This window comes from Ochotona princeps, chromosome 10, assembly GCF_030435755.1.
Source record: "Ochotona princeps isolate mOchPri1 chromosome 10, mOchPri1.hap1, whole genome shotgun sequence".
In the NCBI taxonomy this organism is placed as follows: domain Eukaryota; kingdom Metazoa; phylum Chordata; class Mammalia; order Lagomorpha; family Ochotonidae; genus Ochotona; species Ochotona princeps.
The window spans coordinates 31608623-31624224 of NC_080841.1; the positions used below are offsets into that span (position 1 = coordinate 31608623).

The 15602-nt window shown below is 39.9% G+C and overlaps 1 protein-coding gene across 13 annotated transcripts in view; it reads right to left on the reverse strand.

Moving 5' to 3' along the window:
* Window positions 1-15602, reverse strand: part of ENAH (ENAH actin regulator) — a 139060-nt gene that overhangs the window by 5016 nt on the left and 118442 nt on the right. For 4 of the 13 annotated variants that reach the window (XM_058669248.1, XM_058669249.1, XM_058669250.1 and 1 more), the window contains 7 exons: window positions 14194-14477; window positions 12242-13054; window positions 10339-10640; window positions 8538-8683; window positions 8329-8386; window positions 7590-7638; window positions 3828-3894 (listed from right to left, as the gene is read on the reverse strand). In XM_058669248.1, the coding sequence (XP_058525231.1) occupies window positions 3828-3894; window positions 7590-7638; window positions 8329-8386; window positions 8538-8683; window positions 10339-10640; window positions 12242-13054; window positions 14194-14477 (1719 nt within the window). Of the gene's footprint in view, window positions 1-1342; window positions 1406-3827; window positions 3895-7589; window positions 7639-8328; window positions 8387-8537; window positions 8684-10338; window positions 10641-12241; window positions 13055-14193; window positions 14478-15602 lie in introns of all 13 variants that reach the window. The other 9 variants (XM_058669246.1, XM_058669245.1, XM_058669247.1 and 6 more) reach the window with 5 other exon arrangements.

Genomic DNA, 15602 nt, shown 5'->3' on the forward strand with positions numbered 1-15602 from the left:
TCAGGCAATAGACTATCCATTCATATTTATTCAACAATTAATATCTTGGTTATATAAACAGTTGTGGAGGCATGCAAGTTTTTAAAAGTTTAACTCATGCTAACATGCAATCCATCACCACCACCACCACCACCATGAAAATTAACTTGAAAGGGGGGAACTTTTCATACTGAAGGAATATAGTAATCACCACGTTTTGTGTAAAAGCAGCAAGATAATGGAAAAGACTTAATACAGAAAATCTGTTCAATATAATTTTTTATGTGCTAACAGATTTTTAAAAATTAATCTTTTTGTTGAGGACAATCAAATCACTTCAAAAACAGCAGGATAAACAGTACTACTATAACCTAAACATTTTATGGAGATTTAACTGCCTGACAAAACAAGCCTACCAAACATTTTGATAATAACTTCAACAAATAACCTAGCCAAAGAGCCCAACTATAGCATTCCCTGCTACAGACCACGGACATTTTCTGCCATTTTGTTTTTAATTCACATTTCCAGCAGACTTGATGTGTACATTCATCATAACATGAAGAAAGTCCAGTTATTTCTAACCTATGGACTTTTCCATAATTGATGGCAAAATAGGAGGTTTTCTCTGAGAGTTTTACTACTTGATGAAGGGGATGTTGCCTCTACACCTCATGCCTATAAAATGACTGCACTATCATATTTAAATCCAGACTTTGCCAAGTTCACTCTGCATTAGAAATTTCTGTTAACTAACGAGTAGCATAATAGGGCTTATCCTAGAAAACCGATCACCTGCTCGGGATGCCAGATACCAGGCTGTTCAAGATACTTGATATACCTCAAAGTATCTAGATGTCAGAAATTCTTCATAAAGAATACATTATCCACAATTGTGGATACAACATAAATGATGCCCAGTAGAGGATCTTTTATTTCATTTTTTAAAAGCCTTGTCTTATAATCATAAAGAAAATGGCCTTTAAGAGAAAAACTTGAAGCTACTCACACAGCCTGGGATATTCAAAATGTACATGGAAAATGCAGATTAAGTGTAAAAAAAAAACCTACTCAAATAAATTTGTCTTTTAACTTCACTTTTCATGAACTTTTGATGTGTCCTCATGCACACGGCCTCAGATTCACCTTCACATTCCTGATGCTCACTATTTATACTGAGCTAACTACAAAGTAATGCAAGTTTTTTTTTAAAGTGTCCAAAATAAATCTGAAATGAAGTATTCAATCTACCTAAATGAATCTCTTTCGTGTGGTGATTACCAATCCAGGTAGAAAAAGCTCAGCCCTACCCTGCACATGTTACTTCAAAGTCTCCAATCACAAAGGCACAGCGGGATGATACCTGTGTAATGAATCACAGGACCTGTTGTCAAAAACAATCTGATTTTTCCTTGGAGAATCCCGTCTATGAAGGGGAAAAGCCATTTAAAGGAGGATACGATAGAACTTTAAAAATAATTCTCATCACATTATTGATTCACAGTTTTTAAGATGTATCAAACAAAGCAAGAACTGAAGTCCATTAAGACCTGTTAAAATAATCATTTTCGCAGCAAACATATTTGAGACTAATTTTACCCACGTGAGGATACTGTTTGACAGTTACAGAAAACAAAATAACATGAACACAACAGCTTCTCTTTAGGTTGTAGGTTTAATAAAGCTTACTGCCATAAAGATTCAATAGGTATCAAAACACAAAAACACTTCTATTAGAATCAGTGTTAAGTGATACTCAAAATCATGGTAGCTCTACATAGTCACAAAATCAACATTTCTCTGGAGGCATGAAGAACTTTTCTCACTCTCATCACAAATACAGGACCTGTAACTATTCATTAAAAACACAAGAATAATTCATAAACTTTCTAGTGTGACATAGTTTAAAGCATTTCAATGACATTCTTGCTTCCATTCTATCATCCCACATCTTCCTTTATACACAGCATAAAGCGCTGTCTCATGCTATAGGATATGCACATCTAATCATGGCATAAAGACAAACAGGTCTCTGCAATACAGAGCAAGAATCAAGTGTACTGAAAGAAAACCAACACAGTGCTTAGTCTTTTAAGCATATTTTAAAATTCTTTATAGTTTGAAACTTCTTTTGGTGAAACGTTAAGACACAGGTATTAGCAGTTGGATCAAAGCTTTTAAAAGTGTGTGAATCCAGGAAACAATCAGTGTTTCACAACTTTTATTTTGAGAGGAATCACCCAACAGAGTTGGAACATGGTAACAATGTACTTCTGGATACTGAAAACTTAAGATTTGGCTAAACCATATAAAAACACTTTCAATTTAGTGAACTTCAGAGCATGTACTAAACTGAATTAGCCTTCAAAGAACATATTTTTCTTCATGAAATAAAACCAACCAGTAAGGAATACATTCCACTTGAAGAGCCTCTTGCATGTCTCCCTGTAAGAGTTTGAGTTTATGCTTAGCTGAGGGGTAAGCTCACTACGGAATTCCTAACAACAAAGGATGTGGAGTAGTGGCAGAAAAATGCTGTTATCACATGTTACATCTGCAAAGAACAAACTGCACAGCACACATCCATTCCCTGCAATATGCTTACCAAGCATATTTATACTGTAATATTAAATAAGTATATTAAAGTTCTAAACAGGGATCTGAAGAAAATCTCTTGATGACCATGACAGATGTATCAGGTCATACTGGGTAGGTAGCTGAGAAACAACCACGTGTACGTTAGTTCTCTACCATACTGAAAGAAAACAGGTGCACCAAAAGCAATTTCCTCTGCCTCCTTCTAATGTCAGATATGATCATCTTTCAGTGACTTAGAAGCCAAAAGTTCTGAAGTACAGAAAACTACATTGGGGAACATGCGAAACTACATTCACTACTGAATCTTTCTTACCAACAGAAAGAACCACACAAAAGCCAAGCCCAAATTTAGACTTGGCTAACACAGAACCAGTTTGTGAAAATAATGTGGTCTCTTCTTGTTCTTTTTATATAATTAGTGTCTATTTTGTTTTTCTTGATGCAAAAACAAGGCAAATAATTTAGAAAGAAAAAGGTAAATACTTTTTAAATCTACATATACATCTTTTTTCACCCTGGGAAGAATACAAACTCTTTAAATTGTCTGATAAAGCAAGGAAACATTTCACCTATGTTAAAGACCTGTGGTAAAGACTTGGTCATGACAATAAAATATGCTTAGCTAAGTAACACGGAGTCTGCTTGACTTGCCAGCACATGTGGACACTCCCATCAACTCATTCTGCTTTGGGGCACTAGCTTCTCTAAGCTGATGAGGTCCCAGTTGAGATGGAGAAATGTATCCACTCTACAAATCCAAACTAATTTTGTCCTTTGCAAATGATGCTTCAATTTAAAACCTAAGAAGAATTTTTCAAAACTGGATTAGAAAAAAATGTATGGAAGATGTTATTCAGACAGGAAAGCAGCTATACCCTATTTGAGATAATGTAACAGCTCAGTGTTCAATTTGTTTGGAGGGCTACAGCATGTAAGGTCAAGGTTACTGGCAAACTGCTCATCAGCTACCCAGAGCAGGGGGCTGTGGACGCATAAATAGCAGAGACAATATTCAAATGTTAACTGGGGAACCCAGAATGAGTGTGCGAGAATTTGATATATTATTTCTCTTTTTCTGTTATTATCAATTTTTCAAAATAAATAAATTGAAAGAGATAAAAGCTGTCCTACATTCCAGGCAATTTGGATAATAAATGTAGGGTAAAATTCTTTCTACAATAAACATAGTCTTAACCTCTTACTGAAATACAACACAGTACAAGATTTAGAGAGAAAAAAAAACCCGATACCTGGAAATGACAGGTGACTTGCTGCCATTCATTGTATTTGTTCTTTCCCAAGGTTTTCTTGTTGGTTCTTTAAAAATAAGAAATAAATGTTATCTTATATTCTTCTAGAGTTACTATAAAACAACAAAATACTAACTGCCATCAGACTTGCTTATGTGGTTGTAATAAAGATTTAAAATTTTAAATGTGAAGGATTCTAATTTGCACAATACTAAACCCTAAAATAAGAAAAAGCGTGACATTTCCTAGGAAAAACATAGACTCTTGTGCCAAAAATGTAATAATTCTATAAACCAGAGGGTAATAGGTTTCTTTAATATAGATGTAAAAAGAAAAAGATAATTTTTATTAATTACGATAGGTTATATTAATTAGAATGGGATATATACCCATACCATTTAAGTGCCAATGGTCAAACAAAAGAAATAATGTGTATAATGTCTTTATGTACTACAACATTCATTTTTAAAAAAATATTTATTCCTTTACTTGAAAGGTAGAGTGTCAGAAAGGGAGAAACACAGAGATATCTCCCAGTTTGCTCTCCAAATGGCTGAAACAGCTGGTGTCTCAGGACAAAGCAAGTAGCCAAGAACTCTGTCTAGTTCTCTCACAGGGTGGCTGGGTCCCAAGAACTGGAGTCAACATCTGCTTCCCCCAGCACATTAGCAGGGATCTAGATGAGAAGTGGAATATCCAGGTCTCAAACCAGTGCTCTGATAGGAAAGCATTGCAAGCTGTCGCTTAATCAGTTGTACCACAATGCTAACCTTAGCATCATCTCATCTTAATTCAAACAGTCCTCTTGGGTAAAATACTCAGGTAATTCAAAATAAATTTTGGAATCATGGAATTCGACTGCACTTCTCTGACTCTTAAAATAATTCTTGGGAGTCAGCAGACAGTATAAAAGATTATACTGGCCTGTGAGGTTATGATTCCACTGCACCAAGTTCTGAAGTCCCTCAACTGCCTTCAGTGCATTCTCCTTTTGGTAGCCTGTGGCCTCTCAAACCATGCATATGAAGAACTAAACGCAAACTCTCTCAGGGTTCTGGATTTCCGTGGTGGCATGCAGCCTTAAAATCTCACCAATCACTGATTCCTCCCTTTCTCATTATACTTCTTTTTTAGTCTTTATTCTGTATTCTAACAGCTAAAACATTCTCTCAGTGACCACCAGAGTGGTAACAAGTTTCAGAGCTGACCAGGGAATATCATGAGGTCCAGGAAAGATGGAATCACCAGAACACCCCACTGGCAGCTGGTTGAGCAGGTAGGAACAAGTCCTGAATAAACAGATGACTTGAGGGGGACAGCTGGTGGAAGACACGTGGGGCATTGTTACCAAAGAGGTAGGTGGAAAGGTTAGGAAGCATTTCCAAGGTGGTCAGAGGAGGTAGGCAGGAGGTAGGCAGGTCTTCCATTAACCAGCCAAATTCTTTGTTTTTATAAAAGGTACTTACTTATTTGAAAAAGAGGAATAAGCAGAGACACCAAGACCAAGGTCCATCTACTGGTTCACTTCCCACATGCCTGCACTGTCTAGGACTGGGCCAAAGCTGAAGCTGGGAGCTGGGACTGCAAGCCAGGTCCCCTCGTGGTGGGTGGAACTTAGCTGAGTCATCACCACTGTCTCCCAGTGCGCACATGAGCAGGAAGCTGGAGCCAGGCAGCAAAGCCATCAGATATTCTGACGTCTTAAAGGATGTCTTTACCTCTAGGTCAAATACCTGCTCCCCCATTAATCTCAGAAGGGCTCATGTGGTTGGTTGTGGGGAGGAGTGCAGTGCAGTGCTGTGCAATTCACTCCCCTGGGAGCAGAAAGAACAAGGCTGTCTTCTCTGGAAGGAGCCCAGATGTGTCTCAGGAGAAAGTGCACAGATGGGGTTACCTTCAGAGGTCTGGATCTTAACTTGCATCAGCTGCTGCAAGCATTTTTGAGGAGTGCAACAGTAGATGGAAGATGTCTGCCCCCACCCCCACAAATACCCCAACAAAACACATCACACCAAAAAGAAAACCGAATGAAACAAATAAAAAACAAGCCCCAAGCCCAACTGAATGAGTTCTTAATCATATACAACCACACACATATACAGAGAATACACACTTCAGCTTTTCATAAGTTGAGGGCATTGTATATTAGATCAGGAGTGCTTGACTGAAGGTTTATGGAAACACTTCCCATCCAGCTCCCTGCCTGTGGCCTGGGAAAGCAGTAGAGGACAGCCCAAAGCCTTGGGACCCTGCACCCGCATGGGAGACCTGGAAGAAGCTCCTGACTCTTGGCTTTGTATTGGCTCAGTTCTGGCCACTGTGGTCACTTGGGCAGTAAACCAGTGGACAAAAGATCTTTCTGTCTTGTCTCTGTAAGTCTGACTTTCCACTAAAAATAAATCTGAAAATATATATATATATGAATTAACCTGTTTAAGAGTCCAGAGGTGTGTTGAGGAAACTAGATACAAAGTAAAATGTCAATGACGACATGGTTACAGTGTCACTACTCAAAATGAGACTGAGGGACAGAGAGGATGGGGTCTATAATCATACACAAAAGTGTATTTTGTGAAAATGTAAGCCTGGAGGAAAGTGGTAGTCTTTCTAAACCAAAATATGTTGAATATACACAGACATTTCCCCATAATGGTGTCTTAGGGACCACCTAGATACTAATTCAACATTTTTCTTTTTTGTCATATCACTCCAAAACAGATCAGAAGGGAGACAGTTCAACTCTAAAGACTTCAAATATGAAGAAGCAATATACATTTGAAACAATTTCATATTCTCAGCTTGGATACAGTACTATCCACCTCCAGTAAAATACACTTTGCTAATATTCCAAGTATATCTTCTAAGCCCAAGAGTCCTCCATATCAGATACTTCACTGAATACAAGAACACTTCCAAAAGCTTTAATCTTTTTAAGCTTCCAAGTTAGAAGTTTTATTTTTCTGATTATCCACACAATTCAAATGAATGGTTCAGCTTATATCCTTCTCAATTTGAGAATGTTTTGGAACAGCCAGCACTGCTAGCTGACTTGTTTACCTTTAAGAATCAATTACTGGGCCTTGCATGGTAGTCTAGCGGCTAAAAGTCCTTTCTTTGCAAGCGCCGGGATCTTAATATGGGCACCGATTCTACTTGCGGCGGCCCCGCTTCCCATCCAGCTCCCTGCTTGTGGCCTAGGAAAGCAGTTGAGGATGGCCCAAAGCCTTGGGATCCTGCACCCGCAAGGGAGACCAGGAAGAAGCCCCTAGCTCCTGGCTTTGGATCGGCTCAGTTCTGGCCGTTGCGGCCAGTGGAAGAGTAAATCAGCAGATGGAAGACTTTCCTTTCTGGCTCTCCTCCTCTCTGTATATCTGACTTTCCAATAAAAAAATAAATAAAACTTAAAAAAAAAATCAATTACTAAAAATAGTTCCCTTTCACCTAATCATGTATTTTCCTTCTTTTAGTGAACAACTGAAATCACCAACAATAATATACAGAGAATATGAAAAACTATAGGTTTTAAAGAATCATAAGAAAAAACTTTTTGAGATTTAGCAGCTCCCCCATTATCAGGAAGAAAGCAGCAGGATTTCTGGGTTGGCGAAAGCTAGTGTTTTTCAGGGCCAACCATGAACTTGAGCATCACAGAGAGCAAAGCAGTCACTTGGTTCAAACACAGGAAAAGGAGGGATTCTTGAGTGGGCAGGACTAATATTTACAGAAAGCTTATAAATGTTAAGGCACTTCTCTTCAACTTACCAGGTGTGCTTGTTGAAGAGGCCTTAGAAGTTACAGGCTCTGAATCTTCCTAAATACACAGAAACATATATTAAAACACATCACAATATATGCAGCTGAACACCTTCAGTGTTTGACATTTCTACTTCCGATTCTCTTTCTGTTGCTTTCTGCCCATTCCTTCCCCTGTCCTTGCCCCTTCCACTTCCTTCTTGGTTTCTTGCTTTTGTCCCCTTCCCAGCATGTTCATCTTCTACCTTCTCTAAAACTCCTTTCCTTGACACATGTTCTCACCAAGAACTTGTACAAGCCAAGGCTACGAAGACCCATGTAGGAGACAGATTTGAAGAGTGCAGGGAGAACAGTGGTGTGAGTTGTGAACGCTAATGTGTGTCACAAAGATGATGGGCTCAGCTGCAGTCAGATGGACCGGGGACAAAATTATACACATCAGCAGCACAACTAGGAAGCAGCGGTTCACCCAAGGAAAAGGAGGGAAAACTGCCGAGGGAGTCTAATGTCTTCAGCTCAAATTAAGGCCAAGAAACCTAGATGCTAAGACATCAAAAAACTCAAGTCAGGCTTAGAAACAGATTTAATTCCATAGGCTTAAGCTTTCATCTTTATCCTAACTGATAAATAAGACTCAAATACTGGGGAATTTAAAATGTTCATATTAGGTGACCCTGACACAATTCCCATTTCTAGAATGAGCAGTCCTAGGATTCCACATTTTAAAATGCGTTCTTTATTCACTTACACTTCTGTCCTCTTTTGGTTCTGTTTCTATCGTTGATCCCTTCTCAGCAATTCTTCTCCTACAAGGAAAGCAAGACAGATTTCAAAAATTATCTCATACCATACAAACTACTCCTTCTCAAACAGGGAAGAACTGCATCTAGGTATCTGGGATAAACTTACAAAAGTCTCCTCAATTTTGTACATTTCTATTGCAATGAAATTTCTTACCTCCTGGCCAGCAGGGCACTCATTTCTTCCATTAAACCACTACCCCCTAAGGGAAGGGGTCCATTTCCACGACCTGTATCTGTTTTGGATGCTGCTGAGTTCACACCAATGGGACTACCTCCACTGGGGAAGGAGGAGTCATCCACCTTAATGAGAATTGCACACATAACAAATGCTGTGATTAGATGACCATATTTTATTAATATTACATTCAAAACAGAAACATCTTCAACGTTAACTTCAAACAAATAACTAAACCTTAAGACCCAAAAGAGAGAACAGCCCTGACTTTACAGTATATGGACATTTTTGCTGAAGTCAGTATCACCAGTAATGGGACAAAACAGCATCACAGGTCTCCCAATGTGATACACTGAGAAGAACAATTTAACTGTGGTGTATTCCCACCTCAAAGAATGTATAACCTGAATCTAACCTTGAAGGAAAAACTCAAAGATTATAAAAAACAGCTGTCTTCAAAAATATCATGACAGGAAAACAAACAAAAAAAACCCCTGAGGAATTATTCAGATTATAGTAAATTAAAGCGATATTACAACTACACACAACAGGATTTTTTTTTAAAGATTTATTCATTTTTATTGGAAAGCCGGATATACAGAGAAGAGGAGGAGAGACAGAGAGGAAGATCTTCCATCCGATGATTCACTACCCAAGTGAGCCGCAACGGCTGATCCGAAGCCGGGAACCAGGAACCTCTTCCAGGTCTCCCACGCGGGTTCAGGGTCCCAAAGGTTTGGGCCGTCCTTGACTGCTTTCCCAGGCCACAAGCAGGGAGCTGGATGGGAAGTGGAGCTGCCGGGAGTAGAACCGGAGCCCATATGGGATCCCGGGGTGTTCAAGGCGAGGACTTTAGCTTGCTAGGCCATGCCGCCGGGCCCACAACACAGGATCTTAAGACTTAGGAAAACAATGACCACAAAAGACATTGCTGGACAGTCAAAATTGAAATGTATTTGTAGACTATAATATTTCACAGTTACTAAACCTTTAGATTTTTATGATTATACTGTAGGAGAGATTTTATTTGTGGAAGGCTTGGAGCAGTAACCTAGCGACCAAAGTCCTCACTTTGCATGTGCCAGGATCCCATATAAGCACCGGTTTGCATTCCAGCAGCTCCACTTCCCATCCAGCTCCCTGCTTGTGGCCTGGGAAAGCAGTTGAGGACAGCCCAAAGCCTTGAGATCCTGCACCCGCATGGGAGACCTAGAGGAAGCTCCTGGCTCCTGATCACCTCAGCTCTGGCCGTTGCAGCCATTTGGGGAGGAAACCAGTGGATGGAAGATCTTTGTTTCTCTTTCTCTCTGTGAATCTGACTTTCCAACAAATAAATCTTTAAAAAAAAATCATGGAAAGTATGAAGAAATCAGGCATGGTATCAAAATTTCTTTGAATAAAACAAGGTTTTAATTCCACTTTCTACACTTGACCTTAACCAAAAGGCCGAGAAGCAATGTTCAGCTTCTATGAGCTTTCTGAATGCTCTCATTCTAAAAAATTCACATTGACGTATTCAGGAAAACAAAACAAGCACTTGATGTCTCTGATTTTCAAATCACACGGACAAAAAGTGACTGTAACAGAAGAAATATAAGGCAAATATTGATAAAATGTTACTGGGTTATTCAAACTATTCTTTATACCACTCTTGTAATTTTTCTGCAAAAAATTGTTCCTATTCTTTAAACCAAGTAAGATAATAACAGGGTTCAATAAATGCAGTCTTTTGAGTATGTTGAAAAATACATAAAAATGCAGTAATCTGTAATGTATTTACCCGTGACACTTTCCTAAGTTTCGCTCCAGCAATTGCAGCTGCAAGTCCAGTTAAAGGGCGATTGTCCTCTGATATGGATCCCGAAAAAAATCCAGATGCAGGGAGGGGAGGGGCAGGAGGTGGTGGTGGAGGAGGGGGCACTTGATTAGGAAGAGGGGGAGGGGGAGGCGGCGGTGGAGGCCCAGAGGAGGATGGCAGTGGAGGGGGTGGGGGAGGCCCTGGGGGTGGAGGGAGTGCTGTCTGGACAGGGCCTGATGGGAGAGGGGGAGGTGGAGGAGGTGCAGGTGGTCCCAAGACAATGCCTGATAGAAAGAAATGTTAAATAAGGCCATCAATAAGAGAACCAAATTAATGCTATTTTATTTGGAAAGGCAGGTAGATTTTGCTACATACACTGACTCAAACCTTTATTACAGTCTATCACACGATTAAAGTCTAGATTAGTTTTAAAAAGATGAAGATATAAGACCAAATGTATAAACCTACTTAGTTTATTGTTAAGATTTTAGTAATAACACTATGCAACAGATAATCTCAACAGTTTTCCTCCTTGAAGATTCAGTAAGTAAAGTAAATGCTGATAAACTTTAAAAGAGAGGTTATCATTTGGGAAGGCAGACACCAAATAATCAATGTGAATCCTAAAAGCAGAGTCAATAAATTCTACTACTATTTAGACATTTGGTTATTTGAAGTACAAAGGGCTGAAATAAAAACATAAAGCAGGGGTGGTCCCAGGCTTTAGAATCTTAAAAAAAAAATACTCCTGGCATTTAGATCCAGTGTCTAGCCAGGACAGATAATCAATGGAGTAAAGGAGTTTACTAGTACAAAGGAAACCTCTCAACATAACTGACTAACCTAGAGTTTGAAGTAGAGTTGTTTTAGCTATAGGATGACAAGACATTTTCAGGGGCTAGGATAATGACATAGCTGGTTAGGCTAAAACCTCACCTGTAATGTCCACAGCCCATCCAGCTCCCTGTTAATATCCCTGTGAAAGTAGTGGAAGATGGCCCAGTACTCACATGGGAGACCTGGCTTCAGACTGACCCAGCCTGAGCCATTGTGGCCATCTGGGGAGTGAACCTGTGGACAGAAGATCTGACTCTCCCTTTAATTCTTTCAAATAAACAAATAAAAAAAAATAAAATAGACGGTTAAGCATCTTATTTACTTATTAAACCAGATCCTCTCACTTGACAACCTCCTGCTTCTGTTACCATTATAGCTAAGTGTGTGTGTTGGGGGGTAAATGGGCAGGGCATATGTAGTGGATGAGTTCTTTTAGTTGGGTCTTCAGACCACTTCCTGTAATTCTGGACTGTGGGAACCTTTAGGGAACACGCCAAGTTTGGCATCCTTTCTGCTTCTCCTGTAAATTCAGGATTCACCCCAGGGCTTAGGGCAGATTCATCCCGAAAGCCCAAGGTAGGAAGCTACTCAACACAGCAAAGTCCACAGTGCAATACAGCCCTAGGTCAGAATCATTATGGAGGACACTTTAGAAGATCATTGCAATGACTACAGCTGGGAAATAAGTAGATGGTTTCTAAGCTCCTCCGGAAATTCAAGACAATTTGGATCAATGTGGAGCCCTTTACTCAAACTGCAAACAAATAGACCAGTAGGAATGCTAGAAAACAACTTTCACAATACTGAAGATGCTAAACACTACTTCAGTTTGGATATTCCCTACATTAAAACTCCAAGTGCAATATAATCCAACAGAATGAAAAAAATTCTTTCCACTTCAACATTCTAAATAAAAACCAAAACATGGCACACTGGCATTTCGATGTTTCACAACTGAAACACCCTACCCCTCCTTCTAGGCACTCAAAGGCTGTTGCCATGTAACACTTCAAGTGAGGAGCTGTGAGTGGCAATAAGAAAGCCTTACCCTGTTGGGCTGGAGTCTCGGCCGGCTGAGAGGCTGTCTGCAAGCCTGGCTCAGAAGCAGAGGAGTCTCCCAGCACAGAGTTTAGAGGAGTCTCAACAGAGGCAGGGGCAGCTGCAGAGGGAGAAGGGAGAACACTAGGCTTGGATGAGGGAGTTGAGGCAATAGGGGTGCTTGGAGGAGAAGCTTGAGATCCACAGTGTGAGAGTGATGCGAGGGAAGGCAGTGGAGGCGGTGGCGGCGGCGGAGGCGGCGGAGGCGGTGGAGCTGCTGGCCCTGAGGTAGGCGGTGGAGACACTGGGTATGTTACAGAATCAAGCAGCCCGTTGGGAGCTGTCGGTGACGGAGGCATTTGGGGCACAGGAGAAGAGACACAAACAGGGAGGACAGGCCTTGGACCAGTAGCTTTGCCTGGGGGGCTGCTAATCATTATTGGAGGAGATGGAGGGAGGGGCGAAAAATTGGAAGTAGACCAGGCACAGGGCTTTGTAGCTGGAGGTTGAGAAGAGGGTGTGTTCACAGGAGAAGAAGGTCGAGAGTTTTTATTCATAGGACGAGGAACTGTAGCATAATGGGGAAGAACAGGGTGGAAGGCTGAACCTAAAGATGTTGCAAAACGTGTCGCTGAGTGTCGCAGTGGTGGTGTAGGGGGTGTGGAAGTAGGTGGCAAAGCAGTCACTACAGCATAATCAGGAGTGGCCTCTGACACTGGAGCTGAGATGACTTTAGCATATGATGGAGGAGGTGCTGAAGGAGGCTGGCAACTGGAATACTCAGGAAGTGGAGCGTTATACAGGGAGCTGTCTGGAGATGGAGCTGGACAGAGGTGGAAAGCAGCAGCAAGAGACAGGATAAAAAGGGAGAGAGAAAAAGGGAGCTAGTGAAGCCACAAAACCAGCATTCAGACAAAATGCATAAATGTAGACTACAGTTAGTACCAGAAAATTAGGCACATGTGCACACAACTTATTTTTACCCAAGAAAATTGAACTTTAACTTGTAAATACATCTGGAGAGCCAGAAAAATGAAATATGCTTCTCTAATAAGTGCATTTATAAATTAAATTCATTTGTACTTTACAAGAGAACAGTAATTGTCTTAATTATTATTTAGTCCACCTTAGGGGACATTAAGATTATATAAATAGGATCATGAACAGAAACAGTAATAAATGCAATAAATAGCAAAACTGGCCAAATGTTTACTCCAAAAGGTAAGTAATCTATGCAATGCTTATTTGTGGAAAAGTTTTATTCAGTCATAACTCTAGAAAGTAACCAAGCAATAACAAAACAAATCCCTTAACTTAAACAATCAACCAACCTACCAATATTTAATCAATGTACACTGAGACATTAGATACACACCAAAAGAAATAACACTTAAATCCTAATTAATCTTAATTTTAGTGAATGTTAAAATACCAACATTTCAGACATATCTTAATCTTTATGCTTTTCCAAAAATTCCATAAAACTTAGTGATTTCCAAAATACTGGAAAATGTAAACTGTTAATTTTTGAAGAGTTTTTTTTGATCTGCTGTTTCAATTCCCCCTCAAAAAACTGCAGATCACAATGAGGCAAATTTCTTGCTGAATGACACTTTACTACTACATTTGCTATTTAAGATAATTTAAGCAATTTCATGAGGGAAATATATTCCGAGTTCATCCAACATAAAAATTCCACATAAACACACACTATCGCCCACATGTAGGGAATTAGAAAACCAGAACACAGAATAAAAATTTCTAAGAGTTTTCTTTAACTCTCCAAGCAATAAAGGCAATACAGAGAGAAATAAAAAGAAACGATAAAGCAGTCAGTGCTGCATACGTTTCCCAACTTGGGACATACTGCCTAATGCCCAAGTACTATCTCAAGTGTGAAATATTCTACTAGAAGGCTGCCAACACTGCCACTCACACCCAGGAGAGCGAGGCACTCCTTACCAGCACTGGAGACTCTGCGCTCACGCTCCCGCTCCCACTCCAGCTGCTCCTGCCGCTCCAGCTGCTCCTGCCGCTCCCGCTCCAGGCGCTCCAGCCTCTCCCGCTCTAGCCGCTCCTGCCGCTCCCGTTCTTGTCTCTCTCTCTCCAGTTGCTCTTGCTCCAGTCGCTCTCGCTCTAGCCTTTCTCTTTCTAACCTCTCTCTCTCCAACCTTTCCCGCTCCATTCTTTCTCTCTCCAGCCTTTCCCGTTCCAGCTCCTTCTGTCTTTGCTGCTCCTGTAGTTGCCTGGAATTAAGAAACCACATCAATGGCTGTCCATCATTAAAAAGCCTTTCTTCTCACAATAAGCCTCAGTGAACTTCATTTCTGATTCAAACGAAAGCAGCACAGAACATGCAATCTACACCTCTCCTCCCTCACGAGGGAAGGCTACCTCACAGAGATGACTTAGCTTTGCACAAAGGAAAAGAATTTCTCTTATTAGCATCATGCTGGCTGAATGCTTCAGCACATTACACCAACTAGTATCTAGTTTCACTTGTACTTTTTATGAATAAAATGTCACATAAGTGACTCTTTCAAATGACACAACACTTGAATAACCAAGTTATTAATCATTTAATGAAAAAAAACCCAAGAAAGTGTACTCTAATTCCTAAAATGTAACATCGATTTTAATCATGTAAGTAATATGCTACAATTTCAGAACATATAGTTTTGGGCTACAGCAATGGCTCAAGAAACAAAATGCTAAATAAAAAAGATACAAGTAAGAAAAATAAACTTTTAAGTAAAAACTTTACTTTGCTGTGAAGTACTTATGAAAAAATAATGCATGGATTTCCACACACAGTTTCAATCAATCTTCTTTGGACTCCACATACACATAAACCTAGACCACATATGGGAACCAAGGATCATTGGAACGGACATTATTCATGGACCACACACAATTATTAGCTTAAAAATTTGCCTTCTGTAGACTTGCTGAATTTCAATTCCCACCTATTGTTGCCTTACATGGCCTTGAGGCTGAAGACTTCCCCACACATGTTAAAATACACACATAAACTTTAACAAACAAAATGGAGTCATATTCCTTTTCTACTCAAATCTCGCTTTCTTTTCTTCCCCTGAATGTGCTGTGACAGTTTCCTAAGGCAAGTTGGGATCTTTATTTCCATGAGCAGGTAAATCTACCTTGTTGAGCTGCCCACAGTTTACATAATCTCCTATGGAAGGACCTGAGTTACTCTAATATTACTATAAATACAGCAGCATATGTGTATCTTAATCTCTGAGTTCTCTCTCAACCAGTTTTTTTTAAAGGCATTTCAAAAGATAAAATTTGAAATTTCCAATTACTAATTATCAGCATATCTCTCACCTGCTGGTTATGTCCCAGGTGTT